This window comes from Scyliorhinus canicula, chromosome 11 (genome assembly GCF_902713615.1).
Source record: "Scyliorhinus canicula chromosome 11, sScyCan1.1, whole genome shotgun sequence".
Classification (NCBI taxonomy): Eukaryota; Metazoa; Chordata; class Chondrichthyes; order Carcharhiniformes; family Scyliorhinidae; genus Scyliorhinus; species Scyliorhinus canicula.
This window is the reverse complement of record NC_052156.1, coordinates 123,782,249-123,801,759: the sequence shown is the minus strand read 5'-3', so window position 1 is coordinate 123,801,759 and position 19,511 is coordinate 123,782,249. Positions and strand designations below refer to the sequence as shown.

General features: G+C 46.5%; 1 protein-coding gene across 1 annotated transcript in view; it reads right to left on the bottom strand.

Moving 5' to 3' along the window:
- Nucleotides 1-3,122: 3,122 nt before the first annotated feature.
- Nucleotides 3,123-19,511, bottom strand: part of lamb1a (laminin, beta 1a) — a 122,989-nt gene continuing 106,600 nt past the window's right edge. Inside the window, exons 29-33 of the mRNA XM_038811283.1 lie at nucleotides 17,329-17,536; nucleotides 16,799-16,940; nucleotides 13,876-14,052; nucleotides 12,553-12,712; nucleotides 3,123-3,644 (exon numbers count right to left, since the gene is read on the bottom strand). Of these exons, the coding sequence (XP_038667211.1) occupies nucleotides 3,508-3,644; nucleotides 12,553-12,712; nucleotides 13,876-14,052; nucleotides 16,799-16,940; nucleotides 17,329-17,536 (824 nt within the window). The 3' untranslated portion in view covers nucleotides 3,123-3,507. The remainder of the gene's footprint in view (nucleotides 3,645-12,552; nucleotides 12,713-13,875; nucleotides 14,053-16,798; nucleotides 16,941-17,328; nucleotides 17,537-19,511) is intronic.

The window sequence follows — 19,511 nt, the reverse complement described above, 5'->3', positions numbered from 1 at the left end:
AGCTGCTGCTTGAGGCGGTCCTTAAGGGGTGCCGGCACCCGACGGGGTGCATGAACCACAGGTGTGGCATTCAGTTTCAGAAGAATCTTGTATGTGTAGGGGAGTGTGCCCATACCCTCGAAGACGCTGTGGTATCGTGCTATGATGTCATTTAATTGGATTTGGAAGTTTGCATTTGGCGAGGCTGATGCCTCAGTGGGCGACATGGAGTGAACCCGCTGCACAAGATTCAGGATCTTGCAGGCCTGAGCACCGAGCAAGGAAGCTTTGTTGGACCCTACAATTTCAAAACGCAGGTTGGCTCTTAAAGAACGATGCAAGACCACAAGCTGGCATGAGCCACTGGCAGCAACGGCATTGCCATTGTAGTCGAGAAGCTGGCAGGCCGATGGAAGAATGTTCGGCTTGACGTGGATGGTATCCAGGTCAGACTGCGAAATGAGGTTAGCTGAAGCTCCGGTGTCCAGCCTGAAGCATTTGCGAGATTTGTTGACCGTAAGGGTGGCACACCACTCGTCGTCTGGATCAATGCTCATCACTGGGAGGGGTTTAGCCTTTTTTGAGGAAAGCATCGTATGCTTGGTGATGATGCTCACCCGGAATGGGAATGTGAGGCCCTCGGTGTCGGGATCTGGAACCATGTCGGAGTCTGCAACGTGTTGCTGTACTGACCGAACGTTCCTGCGCTGCTGCTGGGATCGATGTGTGGTGGGCAGTTGAGCAGATCTGCACAGGGTTGCGTAGTGGCCAAGCTTGCCATACTGGAGACAGCGTCGAGATTTTGCGGGACATTGCCGCTTTAAGTGAGAGGAGCCACAGTTGTTGCACATCAAGTTGCTGACGTCAGGACGCTCCGTGCGCCACCGCACATGCGTGGTGCGATCGATGTGCGCACCTGCGCAGTTCGGTCCTCTGCCTCGCCGTCCCCTCGGTCGTTATGTGCAGGAGCCCGGGAAAAGCGTGCGAAATAGCTGCCCTCAGGCTCTGGAGCTGTTTTACGGCCTTACCGCGCCGTCTCTGCCACCTTAACATGGAAGTACCGGTTAGTAGCGTGCTCATGTAGGACGCAGGTCTCAATGGCGATGGTGAGGGTGAGCTGCTTCACTTTAAGGAGCTGCTGGCAAAGGGGGTCGGAGTGGACCCCGAAAACGATCTGGTCGCGGATCATGGAGTCGGAAGTGGAGCCGTAGTTGCAGGATTGGGCAAGGATACGGAGATGGGTTAAGGACTGAAAAGGTTCATCGTTACCTGAAGCCTCTGCTGGAACACATAGCGTTCAAAGCTCTCGTTGACTTCGATGTCACAGTGGCTGTCGAACTTCAGCAGGACTGTTTTGAACTTGGTCTTGTCCTCACCTTCAGCAAAGGTGAGGGAGTTAAAAATGTGGATAGCGTGGTCCCCGGCTGTAGAGAGGAAGAGAGCAATCTTTCTGGCATCCAATGTGGCTTCAAGGTCGGTGGCATTGAGATACAGCTGGAACTTCTGCTTAAAGATCTTCCAGTTGGCACCGAGGTTGCCGGCGACATGGAGTGGCGGGGGAGGGCGGACACTGTCCATGTTACCGGATGGCTGATCGCTGGTCGAAGGCAGACGATCTCAAGGTAGGTCCGTCAAACTCTAACATGACTCACTGGTACCATGATGTGTTGGGTAAGCTGGGTCTGCGAGGACTGCGTTTACCACAGCAGTGAGAGAGACAGGCGACCAACAGTTTGAGAAATGCAACTCTATTTTATTGAACTCTTAAACATACTTTAACTGTGGGTTGACACTATGCTGAGTTAATGGAGATCTGAGGCTAACCTGACCAGACTATCTTATTACCACATAGTGGATGTTCTAGTTGTTGCTCACAGACTCTGACTGTCTCAGAGGCTGCATCCCCAGTGAGTGGGAAAACTAGTGCCCTCTGGCTTTATAGTGACCGTGTCCTGTCTGGTGATTGGCTGCTGTGTGTTCATTGGTCATCCTGTATGTCAATCAATATCTGTCTATGCACCATCATATACTTGTGTGTATATTATGACAATTATCAGAAATGTAGCATTGAATAACATAGCAAATGAAATCGTGAGGCCCAAGCAGGCTCATCTGTCACTTTAAAGGTAAGTCAAAATGGTGGGTCGCGAAGGTTGACCGGTGTGAGTCGCAAAGATCAGCCATCGAGGGTCGCAAAGGTCGGCCAGCGAGGGCCATAAAGGTCGGCCAGCGAGGGTCGCAAAGGATGGCCGGTTGGTAAAAATGGGTCCGGGCAAAAAAAGTTTGAAAAACATTGGTTTACTCCATGGAAGCAACTTTGCCATTTTATTATCGAATTTCGAATTGTTGACTTTCCTTTTTAAATACCAATTGATTCTACAGTGTGCATAATCCTGCAACGTTTCTGCCGAGTTCTAGCTGTCTCTCAGATTGCTGTCGCTGCCTAATTTGGAACTGCACGGTCAACTCAACAAAGCTTCAATCTTCAAAGGCTAAAAGTGTGATATTTCCTCAGCTTGTTTGCAAAGCAGACAAGGGAACATCTAATTGCCCGTTAATTATACATTACCAAATATAACAAATGATGGATTACGTGCAAAGATATGCATCACTGTTCATTGGCTGGAGGGCAGCATGGTGGCACAGTGGTCAGCACTGCTGCCTCACAGCGCCGAGGTCCCAGGTTCGATCCTGGCTCTCGGTCACCGTCTGTGTGGGGTTTGCACATTCTCCCAGTGTTTGCATGGGTTTCATCCCCACAACCCAAAGATGTGCAGGGTAGGTGGATTGGCCACACTAAATTGCCCCTTAATTGGCAAAAATGAATTGGGTGCTCTAAATTAAAAAAAATATATTCATGGTCTGGGACCTTCGCTTGGTGACTCTTATTGAGTTGGCTAAAACAGCCATTTGGGACCATTTGTGGAGCACGAGTTTCATTTCAAAGCCACGTTCAACCCACCACTGTGCTGGAGGGAGGGGCGGTGGCTGAAGTCACATAAATACATTTCCCATCCTCCTTTTGGTATATTAATTTTCGCCGTCAAGATGATTTCAGAAAACTTAATGCCACAAAAGCATTTCCTCCATTGGTATATGCAAACATCCGGTGATTCGGTGCAGTTTCTACAGACCAAGATGTGTTTTTTTTTTATAAAAGGATTTATTGCTCAATGTTTACTACATCCATATCATGAATAGTTTGATTGCAAGAAATGTATTAAATACTGGCTACAAAAGTTTGCTACATTTTCCAGGAGACCTTTTACTTCATTTTAGAGACAAAGTTTACTGATCAATAATACAAAAAAATACTGATGGTTGTAGATTGCATTTTATGGCTGAAACATACAAAGTGCATAAAAGTAGAATATGCACCCTTTTAAAACAATGGTTCAATACATTTGCAAGTTTTCTTTTTAAAAACTAGGCTTTGCAATGATTGTTCTTCAGCTTTTAATAAGTAGAATATTGGGCACTGACACTAAGGCACCTTGAAGAGTATAGGTGTCAGTGAAATGATTCTCATTATAAACAAGTGCTATAGATAGCAACTTTCTGGCTAATTGTCTGCAGTAATGAACGTACATCTTCTTCCAGCTTTATTAACTTTTGTGCTTTTTCCTCCAGAGCTTTCTGGTTGGCATCGTAACTTCTTTCCAGTTCTGCAGAAAAGACAAGGGTAGTTTGTAATTCTTGGGCAATTAAATATGAATGCAGAAGTTAGGTTAGTCGTCACGTCATTCCTGCTTTACAATGCTTTGTATCAATTAGTTTTAAGAGATATTCTAGTACGATTGCCGCTGCTGCGTCCATCCATGATTGAAGCTCAAATTCACTGATCAACTTGTTTTCTTTTGCTTGTTGTGCATTTAGATTCCAACTTAAATATGCAATAGTGCTCTCAATTTCACCTTTTGCTTTAATTATTTAATCCCGCTAGATTTAATCTTTGGAGAGTTGTAATCAACTTCATTTCATCTTTCAGAAAAGTTGATGTTTTCCATCAATTGCTGTTGACTATAGTCCTTCACTATTTTTATTTGCTGCAGTTTACTTTACAAAGCTTCTAGTTTTGTTCAAACTGAAACATTAAATTTGACACTGCAAGCATTCAGGTAGAAAAATATTTTGCTGGCACATGAATGGACACGTTGCTGAGCTGATTCACATCTTTTCACCATTTGTCTTTAAGCTAGAAAGTCAGGTGCTTGTACATTAGGACAGGATTTCCTTCAGATGAAAAACACAGGAGTGGCACGGTAGCACAGTGGTTAGCACTGTTGTTTCACAGCGCCAGGGACCCAGGTTCGATTCCCGGCTTGGGTCACTGTCTATGCGGAGTATGCACATTCTCCCAATGTCTGTGTGGGTTTCCTCCGGGTGCTCCGTTTTCTCCCACAAGTCCTGAAGGACGTGCTTATTAGATGTTTTTGACATTCTGAATTCTCCCTCAGTGTACCCGAACAGGCACCATAGTGTGGCGACTAGGGGATTTTCACAGTAACTTCATTGCAGTATTAATGTAAGCCTACTTGTGACAATAATAAAAGATTATATTAACTTGATTAAACTAGAGTACTGATGTAACTATTTATTTGTATTCTTTCATGGGATGTGGGCTAGTCCAGCACCTTCCAACCCCACGACCACTATCAACTAGAAGGACAAGAGCAGCAGACCCATCACCTGGAGGTTTCCCTCCAAGTCACACCACTCCAACTTGGAAATAGATCGCCGTTCCTTCACTGTCACTGGGTGAAAATCCTGGAATTCCCTAACAGCACTGTGGGTGTACCTGCATCTCAGGGACTGCAGCGATTCAAGGCGGCAACTCACCACTATCTTCTGAAGGGCAATTGGGATGGACAATAAATGCTGGCCTAGCCCGAGATGTCCACATCCCATCAATGAATTAAAAGTAAATATATTGATTTTCAATTGCCCTTGAAAAGATTTGTGGTGTGCTGCCTTCTTGAACTGCTGCAGGCGGAACACTGTTGTTTGGAAGGGAGGTCAGGATTTTGACCCAGCAACATTGATATCGTTCTAATTCAGGACTGTGGTGGTGTTCCCATGCATCTACAGCTCTTGTTCTTGGGTGGTGGAGGTCACAAGCTTGGACGGTACTGTTGAGCCTTGGTGAGTTGCTGCAGTGCATCCTGTAGATGGTAGGCTCAGCTACCACTATCCTTCAACCGTGGTAGGACTGGATATCTAAGGTGCCAATCAAGCAGGCTGCTTTGTCCTAGATGGTGTCAAGCTTCTCGAGTTGTTGGAGATGCACTCATCCAGACAAGGGGAGAGCATTCCATCATGCTCATGACTGTGCCTTGCAGATGGTAGACAGGCTTTGGGAGACAGGAGATAAGTTACTCACTGAAGAATTCCCAGCCTCTGATCTGATCTTGTAGCCACAGAGTTGAAATAGTTGGTTCAGTTCACTTTCTGGTCAATGGTAATCCTCAGGATATTGATAGTGAGGGATTCAGTGATGTTAATGCCATTGAATGTCAATTCTCCCCTGGTTTGGGACAGTCATTGCGTGGTACTTCAGTTGATACGTGGCAAGTAACATGCATGACACAAAAGTGTAAATGTTCATAGAATCCCTACAGGTGGAAAGAAGCCATTCGGCATCAACCCTCCGAAAGTGCACCCTACCAATGCACCCTACCAATGCCCACTACCCCATCCTACCCGTAACCCCATCTAACCATTGGACACTAAGGGCCAATCCATCTAACCTGTGCATCTTTGGACTGTGGGAGGAAACTTCCACAGACACGGGAAGAACGTGCAAATGCCACACAGTCACCCGAGATGGGAATATTTCCAGACATTGGCTTCAGGATCTGAGGAGTTGTCAATGGTGAGCATCGTACTATCAGCAGCAAACATCCTTACTTATGACCTTGTGAAAGAGGGAATGTCATTGCTGCGGAAGGACAACACCCCGAGGAACTCCTGAAGCAATGTTCTGATTAACCTCCTGCACTGTAAGGATTTACGGATTCTAAGATAGTTGTGGTTTCTGGAGGCCATTTGACCCATCGAGTATGCACCGATCCTCCCAAAGAGCACCCTACTTAGGCCCACACCCCTGCCCCATCCCCGAAACTCTATAACCCAACCTAACCTGCCCATCTTGGTGACAAAGGGAGAAAACCGGAGAACCCGGAGGAAACCCACTCAGACGTGCAAACTTCGTACAGTCAACCAAGGCCGGAATCCCCGGTGCTGTGAGGCAGTAGTGCAAACCACTGTGCCACCCGATGTGATAGGTATGACTCCAAACTGTGGAAAACTTTCCCCAATTCCCATCAACTTCTGATTTGCTTGAGCTTCTTGCTGCCACACATGTTCAAATGCGACCTCCATGTCACGGTCAGTCACTCCTCACGTCTCGGGTTCTGCTCTTTGTCCATGTTTGGACCAAGGCTGTAAGGAGGTCAGGAGCTGAGTGGCCCTGGTCTGAGCAGAATATTGTTCAGTAAATGCTGCTTGATAGCACTGTCGATGACTTCGTCCATCACTTTACTAATGATCGAGACTAGGCTGGTGAACAGTATTTGGCCAGGTCAGGTTGGCCCTTTCTCTAGACAGGATATACTTGGGCAGTTTTCCAATATATTAGGTAGATGTCAGTTTGCATTTAGTCTGGAACAGCTTGGCTAAGGACACTTAGTTCTGCAGCACAAGACTGCAGTACTATTAGTGGAATGTTTACAGGACCCATAGCCTTTGCAGTGTTCACTGCCTTCAGCCACTTCTTGATATCACATGGAGTGAATCAAATGGGCTGCACCTGTGATGCTGGGGACCTTAGGAGGCCAAGATCGGATCATCCACTCAGCTCCTCTAGTTGAAGATGGTCGCAAGTGCTTTAGCCCTTCTCTTTTGTTCTAGGCTCCCCAGCATGGAGAATGGGGATATATTTGTGGAGCCTCCTCCTCCAGTTAGTTAATTATCCACCACCAGGCAGCACGGAGGCGCAATGCTTAGCACTGCTGCCTATGGCGCCTAGGACCCGGGTTCGAATCCCAGCCCTCGGTCATTGTCCGTGTGGAGTTTGCACATTCTACCCGTGTCTGCGTGGGTTTCACCCCCGCACCAGCAAGATGTGCAGGTTAGGTGGATTGGCCATGCTAACTTGCCCCATAATGGTAAAAAAAAAAGTAATTGGGTACTCTAAATTTAAAAACAGTACATTTAACTTTAGGGATTTCCGGGGTAGCGCGGTGGCGCAGTAGTTGGCACTGCTGCATCACGGCACTGAGGACCCAGGCCCTGGGAGTTTGCACATTCTCCCCATGTTTGCGTGGGCCGCAAACCACTGCCCGAGGGACCGCACCAGGTGGGAGGCCAGGCCCCTGCACGAGGAAACAAGAGCAATGGAGAAGGGAGAGCAAGCGAGAGGGGTGCAGGGTAGGATGGGGGATGAGCGGGCAGAAAACCGCAGAGGCCAGGCAGGGGAGAAGCGAGACAGTAACCCCCAAGAGGGGGGCCATCTTACTAGCAGGAAAGCTAGCGCCGGGGGCACGCAACAAAGCAAGGCCGCAGCGCACCCCCAACAGGGGGGAAGGCGCCAGGCAGGGGATGGGGGGGAACACCCATCAGAGTCGGGAGAGCAAACGGGGACAGGAACAGGAGAAAGAGGGGCAAAGGAGGGTTATACAGGGGAGGAGGGAAAAGGGAGAGACCGTGGGCGGGGGGTACACAGGGAGCGAGAGACCGGGGAGGGGGTTGCAGGGAAGGAGGGACAAAAGAGGCTAGAAAAGGAACAGGGCTACAAAGAGCCACAACCAAGGGCTCGAAACAAGGAACCGCTGTAAGCACCCACCCAGTACGGTCTTTGGGTGAAGGGAGGCCCCGGAGTGCAGGGGACTACCCGCGTGGCAGACACACAGTGGACGGCCATGGCGGGTGCCACCGGGACAAGGGGAAACCCCGGAGCACAGAGACCCGACCGCATGGAGAGAGCAGCGACAGCGGCCATCCTGGACGGCCCCCTAACAAAGGGAAACCCCGGAGGGCAGGAGCGAGTCCACCAGATTAGTTTTTTTTAAAAATTTTAGATTACCCAATTATTTTTTCCAATTAAGGGGCAATTTAGCGTGGCCAATCCACCTACTCTGCACATTTTTTGGGTTGTGGGGGCGAAACCCACGCAGACACAGGGAGAATGTGCAAACTCCACACGGACAGTGACCCAGAGCCGGGATCGAACCTGGGACCTCTGCGCCGTGAGGCGGTTGTGCTAACCACTAGGCCACCATGCTGCCCTAGATAAGTATAGTTAATCCCACAGGAGCGACGGGGCAGAAGCCCCCCACCAGGATAGTCACCTGGAACGTAAGGAGACTTAACGGCCCAGTGAAGAGATACAGAGTCCTCACCCACCTAAGAAATATGAGGGCCAACATAATCTTCCTCCAAGAGACACACCTGAGAGAGCAGGACAGACTGCGGGTAAGAAAGGGCTGGTGGGAAAAACCTACCATTCCTGCTATGGGACAAGGGCCAGGGGGGTGGCGATATTGATCGGCAAGAGGACGATGTTTATGGCGACAAAGACGGTTACGGACCCGGGGGGACGGTACGTCATGGTCAGCGGGGCCCTGGATGGGGCACCGGTGGTATTAGTCAACGTGTACGCGCCCAACTGGGACGACACGAGTTTCATCAAAAAGACAAGGGCAGAAATCCCGGACATAGTGACACATCGACTAATCATGGGGTGGGGGGGGGACTTCAACTGTGTACAGGATCCAAGGACAGACAGATCAAACCCCAAAACGGGGAAAACCTCAAGCATGGCAAGGGAACTCAGTCACTTTAGGGAGCAGTGGACCCCTGGAGGTTTGCCCACCAGGGGGAGAAGGAATTCTCCTTCTTCTCCCCAGTACACAACGTATACACCAGAATTGACTTTTGTGGTGGGAAAAACGGTGCTTCCAGGGATAGACAAAGTGGAATACTCCACAATTGTGATATCAGACCATGCTCCACATTACATGGACGTGAGGCTGGAGACGGGCAGGGCCCAACGCCCCACATGGAGGTTGGACGGTGCCTTACTAGCGGACAAGGCCTTCAGCGAAAGGATAGCGCGGGCCATAGCAGAGTACACGGAGAACAACCAGAACGGGGAGGTCTCACCCTCCACGTTCTGGGAAGCGCTAAAGGCCGTACTAAGAGGGGAAATCATCGCTTTCAAAGCGCAAAGAGAAAGGGAGGAAAGGGTGGCTAGGCAGCAGCTGGTCGACTCCATACTAGAGGTACACCGTAAATACTCCGAGGACCCTACCGTAGAGCTCCTGGCGGAGAGGAAAGAGCTACAATGGAACTTTGACCTGCTCTCCACCAGGAAAGCAGTGCACCAACTCCGCCAGGCACGCGGGACACGGAGACAAAGCCAGCCGCCTGTTGGCACACCAGCTGAGAAAGCAGGCAGCCACCAGAGAAATTGCACAAATCAGAGGTACCAGAGGCATGTTGGAAACAGAACCAGAAAAGATTAACAAAACCTTCAAGGCCTTCTGCCGAGAGCTGTACACCTCAGAGCCCCCATGGGGGGAGTCTGGGATGAAACGGTTCCTTGATGGACTGGACATTCCAGTCGTGGGAGAGGGCAGAAAATGGGACCTGGAAGCGCCACTAGCACTGGGAGAGATCATGGACAGCATTAGCTCCATGCAGGCGGGGAAGGCGCCGGGACCAGACGGATTCCCGGCGGACTTCTACAAAAAATTTGCGACAGCGCTGGCCCCGCACCTGCGGGAGATGTTCACAAACTCGCTAGCTAGGGGCACACTGCCACCCACGTTAGCACAGGCCTCAATCTCGCTGATACCTAAGAAAGACAAAGACCCAACGGAATGTGGGTCATACAGACCCATCTCTCTGCTGAACGCAGACGCCAAAATACTGGCCAAAATCCTAGTCAAAAGGCTAGAAGACTGTGTACCTGAGGTGGTCACAGAGGACCAGACGGGCTTCGACAAAGGTAGACAGCTTACCTCGAACATCAGGCACCTGCTGAACGTGATAATGACCCCCTCCGGGGAGAGAACACAAGAGGTGGTTGTCTCCCTAGACGCAGAAAAGTCCTTCGACAGAGTCGAATGGAAATACCTCAGAGGTACTGGAGCGGTTCGGGCTGGGAACAGGGTTCACCTCCAAGGTAAAGCTCCTATACAATGCTCCCATGGCGAGTGTACGACCAAGACGATCAAAATGAATGTACTGCCCAGGTTCCTCTTCCTGTTTAGATACATTCCGATCTACATCCCCAAGGCCTTTTTCAAAGCGCTGGACAAACTAATCATGGCGTTCGTATGGGGGGGAAGATAAAAATGCTCGCATCCCAAAGAAGGTCCTACAAAAAACAAAATCCAGGGGAGGGCTAGCCCTCCCAAACCTACAATTCTACTACTGGGCGGCGACAGCCGAGCGAGTAAGGGGATGGATCAAGGAGCCAGAGGCCGAGTGGGTGCGGGCGGAGGAGGCCTCTTGCGTGGGGACCTCCCTCCGGGCCCTCGCCACGGCGGCACTCCCATCCCCACCCAAAAAACACTCCAGCAGCCCGGTGGTGATAGCCACCCTCCAATCCTGGAACCAACTGCGGCAGCAATTTGGTCTGACCAAAATGTCGGACAAAGCTCCCATCTGCAACAACCATAGGTTCACACCAGCACTGACTGACGCCACCTTCAAAAGGTGGGGGCAGGACGGAGGGACACTGACAGTCAGGGACCTATACACGGACGGCAGGATCGCAACAATGGACGAACTGCCAGAGAAATTTCAACTAGCCAGGGGGAACGAGCTAAGGTATCTGCAGCTTAAAACTTCCTACGAAAGGAGACAAGGACATACCCACAACCACCAGGACAGACATTACTGGAAGAACTACTGGACGCAAGCATACTAGACAAGGGAAACTGTAGTGACATGTATGACCGACTGACAGAAAGGGCCGACACCTTACTGGACGCAACAAGAAAGAAATGGGAGAAGGACCTGGGGATTGAGATAGGGTGGGGACTCTGGAGTGAAGCACTGCATAGGGTCAACTCCACCGCCACGTGCGCAAGGCTCAGCCTGACGCAGCTAAAAGTGGTACATAGAGCCCACTTAACAAGAACCCGTACGAGTAGGTTCTTCCCGGAGGTGGAGGATAGATGTGAACGGTGCCAAGTAGGCCCGGCCAACCACGCCCACATGTTCTGGTCTTGCCCCAGACTTGTGGAGTACTGGACAGCCTTCTTTGAGGCAATGTCCAAAGTGGTGGGGTGAGGGTGGAGCCATGCCCGAAAGTGGCGGTCTTCGGGGTCTCGGACCAGCCAGATCTATTCCTGGGGAGGAGGGCGGACGTCCTTGTCTTTGCGTCCCTGATTGCCCGCCGTAGAATCCTGTTTGGCTGGTGGTCAGCAGCACCACCCAGAGCTGCAGACTGGCTGTCCGACCTCTCGGAATCTCTCCAAATGGAGAAAATCAAATTCGCCATCCGAGGGTCAGACGACGGCTTCCACAGAACGTGGGAGCCGTTCACGCGACTGTTCCTGGACCTGTTTGTGGCCAACGAACAAGAGGAAGAATAGCCAGGTATCCAAGAATCAGGGGAAAGTAGTCAAGAATCAGGGGAAGGTAGCCAAGGCATGAAAGGGAGAGATAGACCGGGAGGGAGGGAGGACGACGGCAAAACTTGAGGAAAGAATGGCGAACCGGGGAGGGGAGGGGAGACAAGAGAGGAGAACCAGCGGGGCGGGGGGGGGGGGGGGGCAGGGAAACTGGAGCCGGAAGGAAGGCACGGGATACCAAATCGTGCATGACATCTCCAGGAGCGGGGGACGAGGAAAATAAAGACGGAGGACGGGTGGAGCAGCAGAAGCGGAGGCGAGCGCGGGACGGCAGCGAGATCCGTCCAGGAGAAGCAGGCGACAACAACACGAAACACAGCCAAGTATCGCACACTGTAATTATCTCCCCAGCACCCAAATGTATATTTGCCTCCCCAATCCCCCCCCCCTGCAAATAGTCGCCTACTTACGTGATGTAAATCATTTTGCCAGGTGTACAGAGCTGCTGCTGTCGAGCTGGTGCACAATACCCTACCAGTTATTCTATTTCATATTTTATTGTATTTTTTTTTTACTATGTACCATTCCCTTCTCCTTGGTATGTTGGGGTGTGCTCTTCTCTTCTAGATGTGTATATATATATATATATATTATATTATGTTTCTTATTCTGTGTACATAACGGTAATTATACCTTGTTCAAAAACCCAATAAAAAACATTTATTTTTTAAAATGTTTGCGTGGGCCTCACCCCCACAACCCAAAAAAGATGTGCGGGGTAGGTGAATTGGCCATGCTAAATTGCCCCTTAATTGGGGAAGAAAAAGAATCGAACACACTAAATTTATTTTAAAAGGCTTTAGGAATTTTGAGTAACGAAGTGGTTAAATTTAAGGCTCCGATATCAATCCTTTTGCTTCAGCATTTTTATTATTGTTCTAACCATTGAATCGTGTAATCACTACCTGTTACATTGTGTAATACTTACTCTTTAATAACTCAAGTTTCCGACTTGCATCTGATAACAACGATTCAGCTTCAATCTGCAATAACTTTGCTTTCTTTCGAGCATCAGAAGCTGCATCAGATTTTTTTACAATGGTGTCTTCCACAATCGTGTACTTTTCTTTCAGGATAGTATCGAGTACCTTAGGTTTAAAAAAAAAACACAGTAAGATAATGAACATCTCCTAATGAATGGGCAGTCTGTGCACACCATGAGACGTTAATAGTTTATTAGAGCAACATGCCAGATTTAGTGATTAAATTTACATATGTCTAACAGAAGGGTGCCATTTGGCTGAACTGATCTATGTTCTATGCCTGGCATTGATGTTCCATGAATCTCCTCCCACCCTATTTCATCCATGACCACCAGGAAAATTACATTATCCGTGCTGGCATAGCGACATGAGCAAACTCAGAAACTAAGCTTCTGCAGAGGATAGGAGTACAAAGGAAACACACATTTTGGATAAGTCAGTCACTGACAGCCCGAGGGATTTAAAGGAAAATCTAATGAGAGGATGGAATGATCTTCATATGAGGATACAGACAGAGAAGGGCATTGTAAAGGTCACATCCTTTTCTCTGCCTTAAGGAAGTGTTAAAATGAGATTAGTGGAAACTATCTGACACAGAGCTAATATATTAAAAAAGGAGCACTGGGCAAGACACAGGAAATTAAAGGATGGTGAACTTACTATTGGTTTTGTGTAAAGTATTAGAAGGCTTCCTGAAAGAGGAGTCCGTAAAATAAAAATAACGCATTTATATAGCACCATTCATAATCTTTGGATGTCCAATTGCAGTCACTGCTGTAATGTAAAGAAACAGGCAATTCTCTCACAGCAAGGTCCCACAAAGAGTAGCTACCCGATCAAACATACTTGGATGATGTCGATTCAGAGAACTCGCACGCTTCTCTTTGAATAGAGCACTGGTATCTTTTATGTCCACCCGAGGGGCTGACATGGTTTGAGTTTAATGCCTCATTTGAAGGACTGCATGTCCAACAGTGCAGCATTCCTATCAATACTGCGCTGCGTCATCAACCTTGATTAACGCACTCAAGTTAAGAGTTGGACTTGAATTTTGATTCTTCTGACAAGGGTTGTTGCTACCACTAAACCAGTACCAATGTCCTGGCGCTGAAGGTAATGCAGAAAGGATTAACCAAAATTAATACCTACCCAAGGCAGCTTGAATAAACTGCGATTGTTTACCCCGGAGGGTGAAATATTCAACTTTAAAATTGAGAAAAGGTAAACTGAATTATAAATTTACCCCAAAATGATTGAAAAATACCTACCTGTTTGGCCTCATCTGCAGCCTGCTTTACTTTATCTGCAGTGTCCCCAATGGTTTCAGCTGTGTTTGTGTTGTCTGCCGTCTTCTGTTTTAATTCATCAATATCCTTTTCAATCTGTGCTAAGCGTTCAGTAGCATTGTTGAGGCTTTGCTCTGATGCTACCGTCTCTGATTCAATCTAAAATTTTATTTGAAAAGCCAAGATTTATAATAGGAAAGGTAAGCAAAGTAATACAGTTTATATTTGACAAATGTAGGTATTCAACAACTTACAAGGTAACAGTTCAACACAAGAAAGACCCATTTTCATTTACAGTTGTAGACTATATTTTAGACCAAAATCTTTACCCATCCAGGTTTGAAAGTAGGAATTGTACTGATTTGCCCATTCTATATCCTAATTTTCTCACTCATCTGAATATTGCAAACAAGAAACACATTTAGGGGCAGCACGGTGGCACAGTGGGTTAGCACTGCTGCCTCACGGTGCCGAGGTCCCAGGTTCAATCCCGGCTCTGGGTCATTGTCCGTGTGGAGTTTGCACATTCTCCCCGTGTTTGTGTGGGTTTCGTCCACGCAACCCAAAGATGTGCAGGCTAGGTGGATTGGCCATGCTAAATTGCCCCTTAATTGGAAAAAATGAATTGGGTACTCTAAATTTATATATTTTTTTAAATTTAGCCATCTGCATGTTCATGAAAGGAACATGTTGGCATGAAAGTTAGAATGGATAAAGCTGTGGGAAATTAAGTAGGAACATTCAGGTAAATGCAAAGACATCAACAGCACTGAAAGGATCATGCTAAATTGCCCGTAGTGTCCTAATAAAAGTAGGGTTAAGGGGGAGTTTGTTGGGTTACGGGTATAGGGTGGATACGTGGGTTTGAGTAGGGTGATCATGGCTCGGCACAACATTGAGGGCCGAAGGGCCTGTTCTGTGCTGTACTGTTCTATGTTCTATGATACAGATTTGAGTCTGGATATAAACTTGTCTGCATTCACTGCCAACACTGTTAACTGATCACAAAGACTCCTCTGACAACACGTTCCAAACCTGTGGCCTCGACCACCTAGAAGGACAAGGGCAGCAGATACATAGGATCTGTAAGTTCCCCTCCAACCCACATATTACTGTGACTTGGAAATAATCGCTGTTCCTTCACTGCTGCTGGATCAAACTCTTGGAACTCTCTCCCGAGCAGCACTGTGGGTGTATCTACACCAGATGGACCGCAGCGATTCAAGAAGGCAGCTCATCATTACCTTCTCAAGGGAAATTAGGGATGGGCAATGAATGCTGACCCAGCTGGTGACCCCCACATTGTGAAATAATAAATCACCAATTTTCCTGTCATTAACCAGTTTAAATGGTACAAAAACCTGCCCAACTGCAATTGCCCATGTACTCAAAGTTGCATGGCATTGGAAAGCAGTAAATTAAATTTTCCAATATACCTGCGCACACACACACTTCTCAATTTTGTGATCGCTAGATTAAGGCTGCTACTTTCTTTACTGTTATTGCATTTGCTTTATTGTTTCACTTAGATAACAAGTTTAAACAAACAGACTGTCAGTTGATGAAAACGGCTGGATTACTGAAACAGACAAAGACTCATGCTAAAACCTAGAATGAGAGAGAGAGAGAGAAAGAGATAAAAGACCACTTTAGCTGAAACAGATTATGTTGTGCATTCTCTGTCAAACAAATATGCACTTAGGAGTCTGTAATAGTTAACTTTGCCCCAGTTCTTTGATCTAATCACAGGGGTTGCAGTGACTTAGACTGAGCATGGACTATTTTGTTGATATAAGTGGCGGTACAGCTGTAGGCAATGGGTGAAATGCTGGCATTTAATCAGGAAACTTAAACCTGCACAGAGCAGTTCAAAGCTGCTCTGCATATAACATTAGCACCCTAATGCTTTAGTGCTCTGGGGGTCAGCAATAAATTCACAAGTATCAGAAGGAGGCATCAGCGCTGGTTGACAATTACAATTGAATTTTGTCAAACACGAATTGCAATTTTAGAAGAGACCCTGAACAGAAAATAAGTGAAATAGTTTCAAGTTTCTAATCTGTAGCTATCTTTGAAACATTGCTAACTGATAAAAAATTTTTAGCCGGCTGTTTGTTGAAAGATAGGTTCCTAAATTCTTCTGGAGCTTGACAGATAAATGCAATGTCTTGTTTGGTGCTTGCACAGACCATGAAAATCTCAGGCTCCTGGTCTGTGGCAAGTTTGTTTGTTCAGCTGCGGCATTGCAGATACCTTGAACGAGTGTGCTGCAATGGGTTTTTATTTCGGATCACTCTGTCCTGTAATCTGTTGCTATGAAGCGCACGTAGAGAAACATCAGTCGAGGTATGGCTCTGCTGGGGAACCCATCACATAAAAAGCTGAGGATGTTTGATTTAAGCTCACACCTAAAGTATGGAAATCTATGTTCAAGTACCAGATTCTGTACAAGTCAATAAAACAGTACGACAGTGGTACTCTGATTTTCGGCATGGAAGAATCAATAAAAATATGCTAGATTTAGTTCTTATAAATTAGCACCAACATCTTTGTTTTTTGGGGCGGGGGGGGGATTTAATTTCACAGCTACAGGTTAAAAGCTGACATAAGAAAGAAAACGAGCAAACAAATGGAGCACATGCAAAGCCAACATTAAGAGTTTCCCTGGTCTAGAAATTAGTTATATTATTGCTATGCAGGGAGAATTGGAAGAATAAATATTTATAAACTGACTGGGTACAGGCCTGTGGTCCCAGTGCTAATGCATTAAGTTGAAGGGTGAATATTTTGAAGACTGGAAAAGAACGGAGGGAGATTTGATTGAATAGATTAACATCTGAACTCCCCACTATTCTAACACTCCTTGAAACTGAAGTCTTTCAATATAATCTAATTAGTGACATACTGAGGTCAGCAGGTCTTGCGTTCCCTCAATGTCTTCATTAGCTTGTTTGATGGCCTTTGCTGCTGCATTTTGTGCCTTTTCAGCTTCATCCAAGGCCTCCTTCACACGATCAGCTGCATCTTTAACTTCTGTTGCATGAATTCTGTAACACAGAAGTTGTTGCGTTAATACAATCCGTCTCGACCCTCATATTTTAATTGGAGCAGATTAAGTCTAAGTAATTTGAATTCTATTAAAATAATACAGATGCCAGAATATCCTATCACTTGTTTTTAATTATAGGTGGCAGAAACTGAATCTGGATACTGAGGGACAAAAAGGAGAAAAATATCAATATTGAAGGATTAAAAAGTAATAATTCTGAAATTAATATTCCAATACTTACTGAACTATCATGGCTAATACATGCTATTAAAATGAGAGGAGAAGTTGTTTATCTCAAATGATGAACTAGTAGCAAATGATTTAGCTGAAATTGTATTTGGCGCATATAGCTGGTAGTTTTAACAAGAGGAGACTTTGTGACACACCTGGATTTCCTGGCCTCATCCAGCAGTGCTTCAGCCCGCTCAATGTCTGCTGCACTCTGGTTTAAGATTACTTCTACATCTGACAGACTTTCTACCCGGGCACGAATGTCATTGGTCAGATCCTGAAGTTGCTGAGGAGTGGTTGGCATTTCTAACTTCAAGACTTCGTTGGCAACTGCCTCGATACTCTCCAGGTCAGCACCATCCTCTGCAGCAGGAGCAAAACAAGTCTGTTAGGTTTTTGGATCAAATAAATCTTGGATAAAAATAAAACGGAATGCAAAACACAGCCACAAGAAAAATGTAAGCAAGTTGTAAAATCTAATCAATTTAGAAACCTAATTTTCACACGTACCTTTTGAAAAAGGACAAATGTACTAATGGTTGCTTATGATATCAATGAGGAAATACCAAAACACTATACTTTATCTGACTGGTTCTTCCAAGCAACCAGCACTAGAGTTATACAATCAAACAGAATGTGGTTGTTAAACTGGATGAGATTTTTTTACACTGAATGAAAGCCTGCATCACTGAAATGATTGTACTTGGAACAAGGAAGGTGGAGCTAGAGTTCTTGGGTGAAAAGCCTAAATGAAACCAGTTCCATTATGTCATCCGGTAGGTCTGCATTTCGGTCTTTATTTTGGAGAGAATGTTCCAAATGGACCATTTGTCTACAAAGTGCCTTTATGAGAAAAAACAGCATCACTGTCTTGAATTTAAAAAATTACTGCGGATGCTGGAATCCGAAACAAAAACAGAAAATGCTGGACAATCACAGCAGGACTGACAGCATTAGTGGAGAGAGAAGGGAGCTAACATTTTGAGTCTGGATGACTTGTCTTGAATATGCTTCTAAAATGCAGAACGCGGTGGGTGGTAACTTTCTAAAGTAGCACCAGTATAGAAAGCTTCTCTCTCCTGCTCTGAAAGAACCGCCATTGCCAATGGCACTGCAGTCATTTTAACTTGTTCAAAGGCACTGCTTTCAGCTTGAGGCATCAACAATTGGAATTAAAAACCTCTCAACCCAGGAAGCTTAATTATGAATGAGAGAAAAAAAATCTTTTCAAAATGACTCATTATGTTCCATATTATCATACAAGTTGGTCAATGGGAGGCTAATTAGAATGGCCATCAGATCATCAGCTATTGAATTAGAGGTAATGCTAACCGATACAAATAATTAGACGGCAGTTAGAATACGATGTCCCATTTTATGTATCCTTTAGGAATAATGGTTATTGCTATGAGAATTATAGGATTTACTAGGATGCTAACAAAGACGAATGGCTTTAATTATGAGGAATTATTTTAAAAAAAGATACAGCCTCACTGGAACAGAGAAGTTGGCAAAACATTCTGAAAAGTTATCTTCAAAATTAGGAGGAGCTTTCATGAGGCTAAAGCAGATAAAAGCTGCTTTTCGATGGTCATCAGAGAAGGCCCCACAAGGGAGACTGCTAAGAGTCCATGGGATCCAAGGAAATTTGGCGAATGCGACCCAGAATTGGCTGAGTGGCAGGAAGCAGAGGGTGATGGCCAAGGGATGATTTTCTGACTGGAAGCCTGTGCGGGATCAATGTTGGGGCTCTTGCTGCTTGTGGTTTACACAAGTGATTTAGACTTGAATGTAGGAGGGTTGATCAGCAAGTTCGCAGATGATATGAAAATTGGTGGGGTGGTAAATAGTGAGGAGGATAGCCTGAGATTACAGGAGCTGGTTATATGGGGTGATCAGTGGCAAATGGAATTCAATCCAGTTAAGTGTGAGGTGATGCTCTTGGGCAGGACAAACACGGCAAGGGAATTACGATAAATGGCAGGACCCTGGGAAGCACTGGGGATCAGAGAAATCTTGGTGCGCATGTACACCATTCCCTTAAGGTAGCAAAGCAGGTGAATACACTGGTTAAGAAAGCATATGGTAGGGGCAGCACGGTGGCGCAGTGGGTTAACCCTGTTGCCTCATGGCCCAGAGGTCCCAGGTTCGATCCCGGCTCTGGGTCACTATCCGTCTGGAGTTTGCTCATTCTCCCTGTGTTTGTGTGGGTTGCGCCCCCACAACCCAAAGATGTGCAAGGTAGGTGGATTGAACACTCTAAATTGCCCCTTAATTGGAAAAAAATGAATTGGGTACACTAAATTTAAAAAACAAAAAGAAAGCGTATGGTATATTT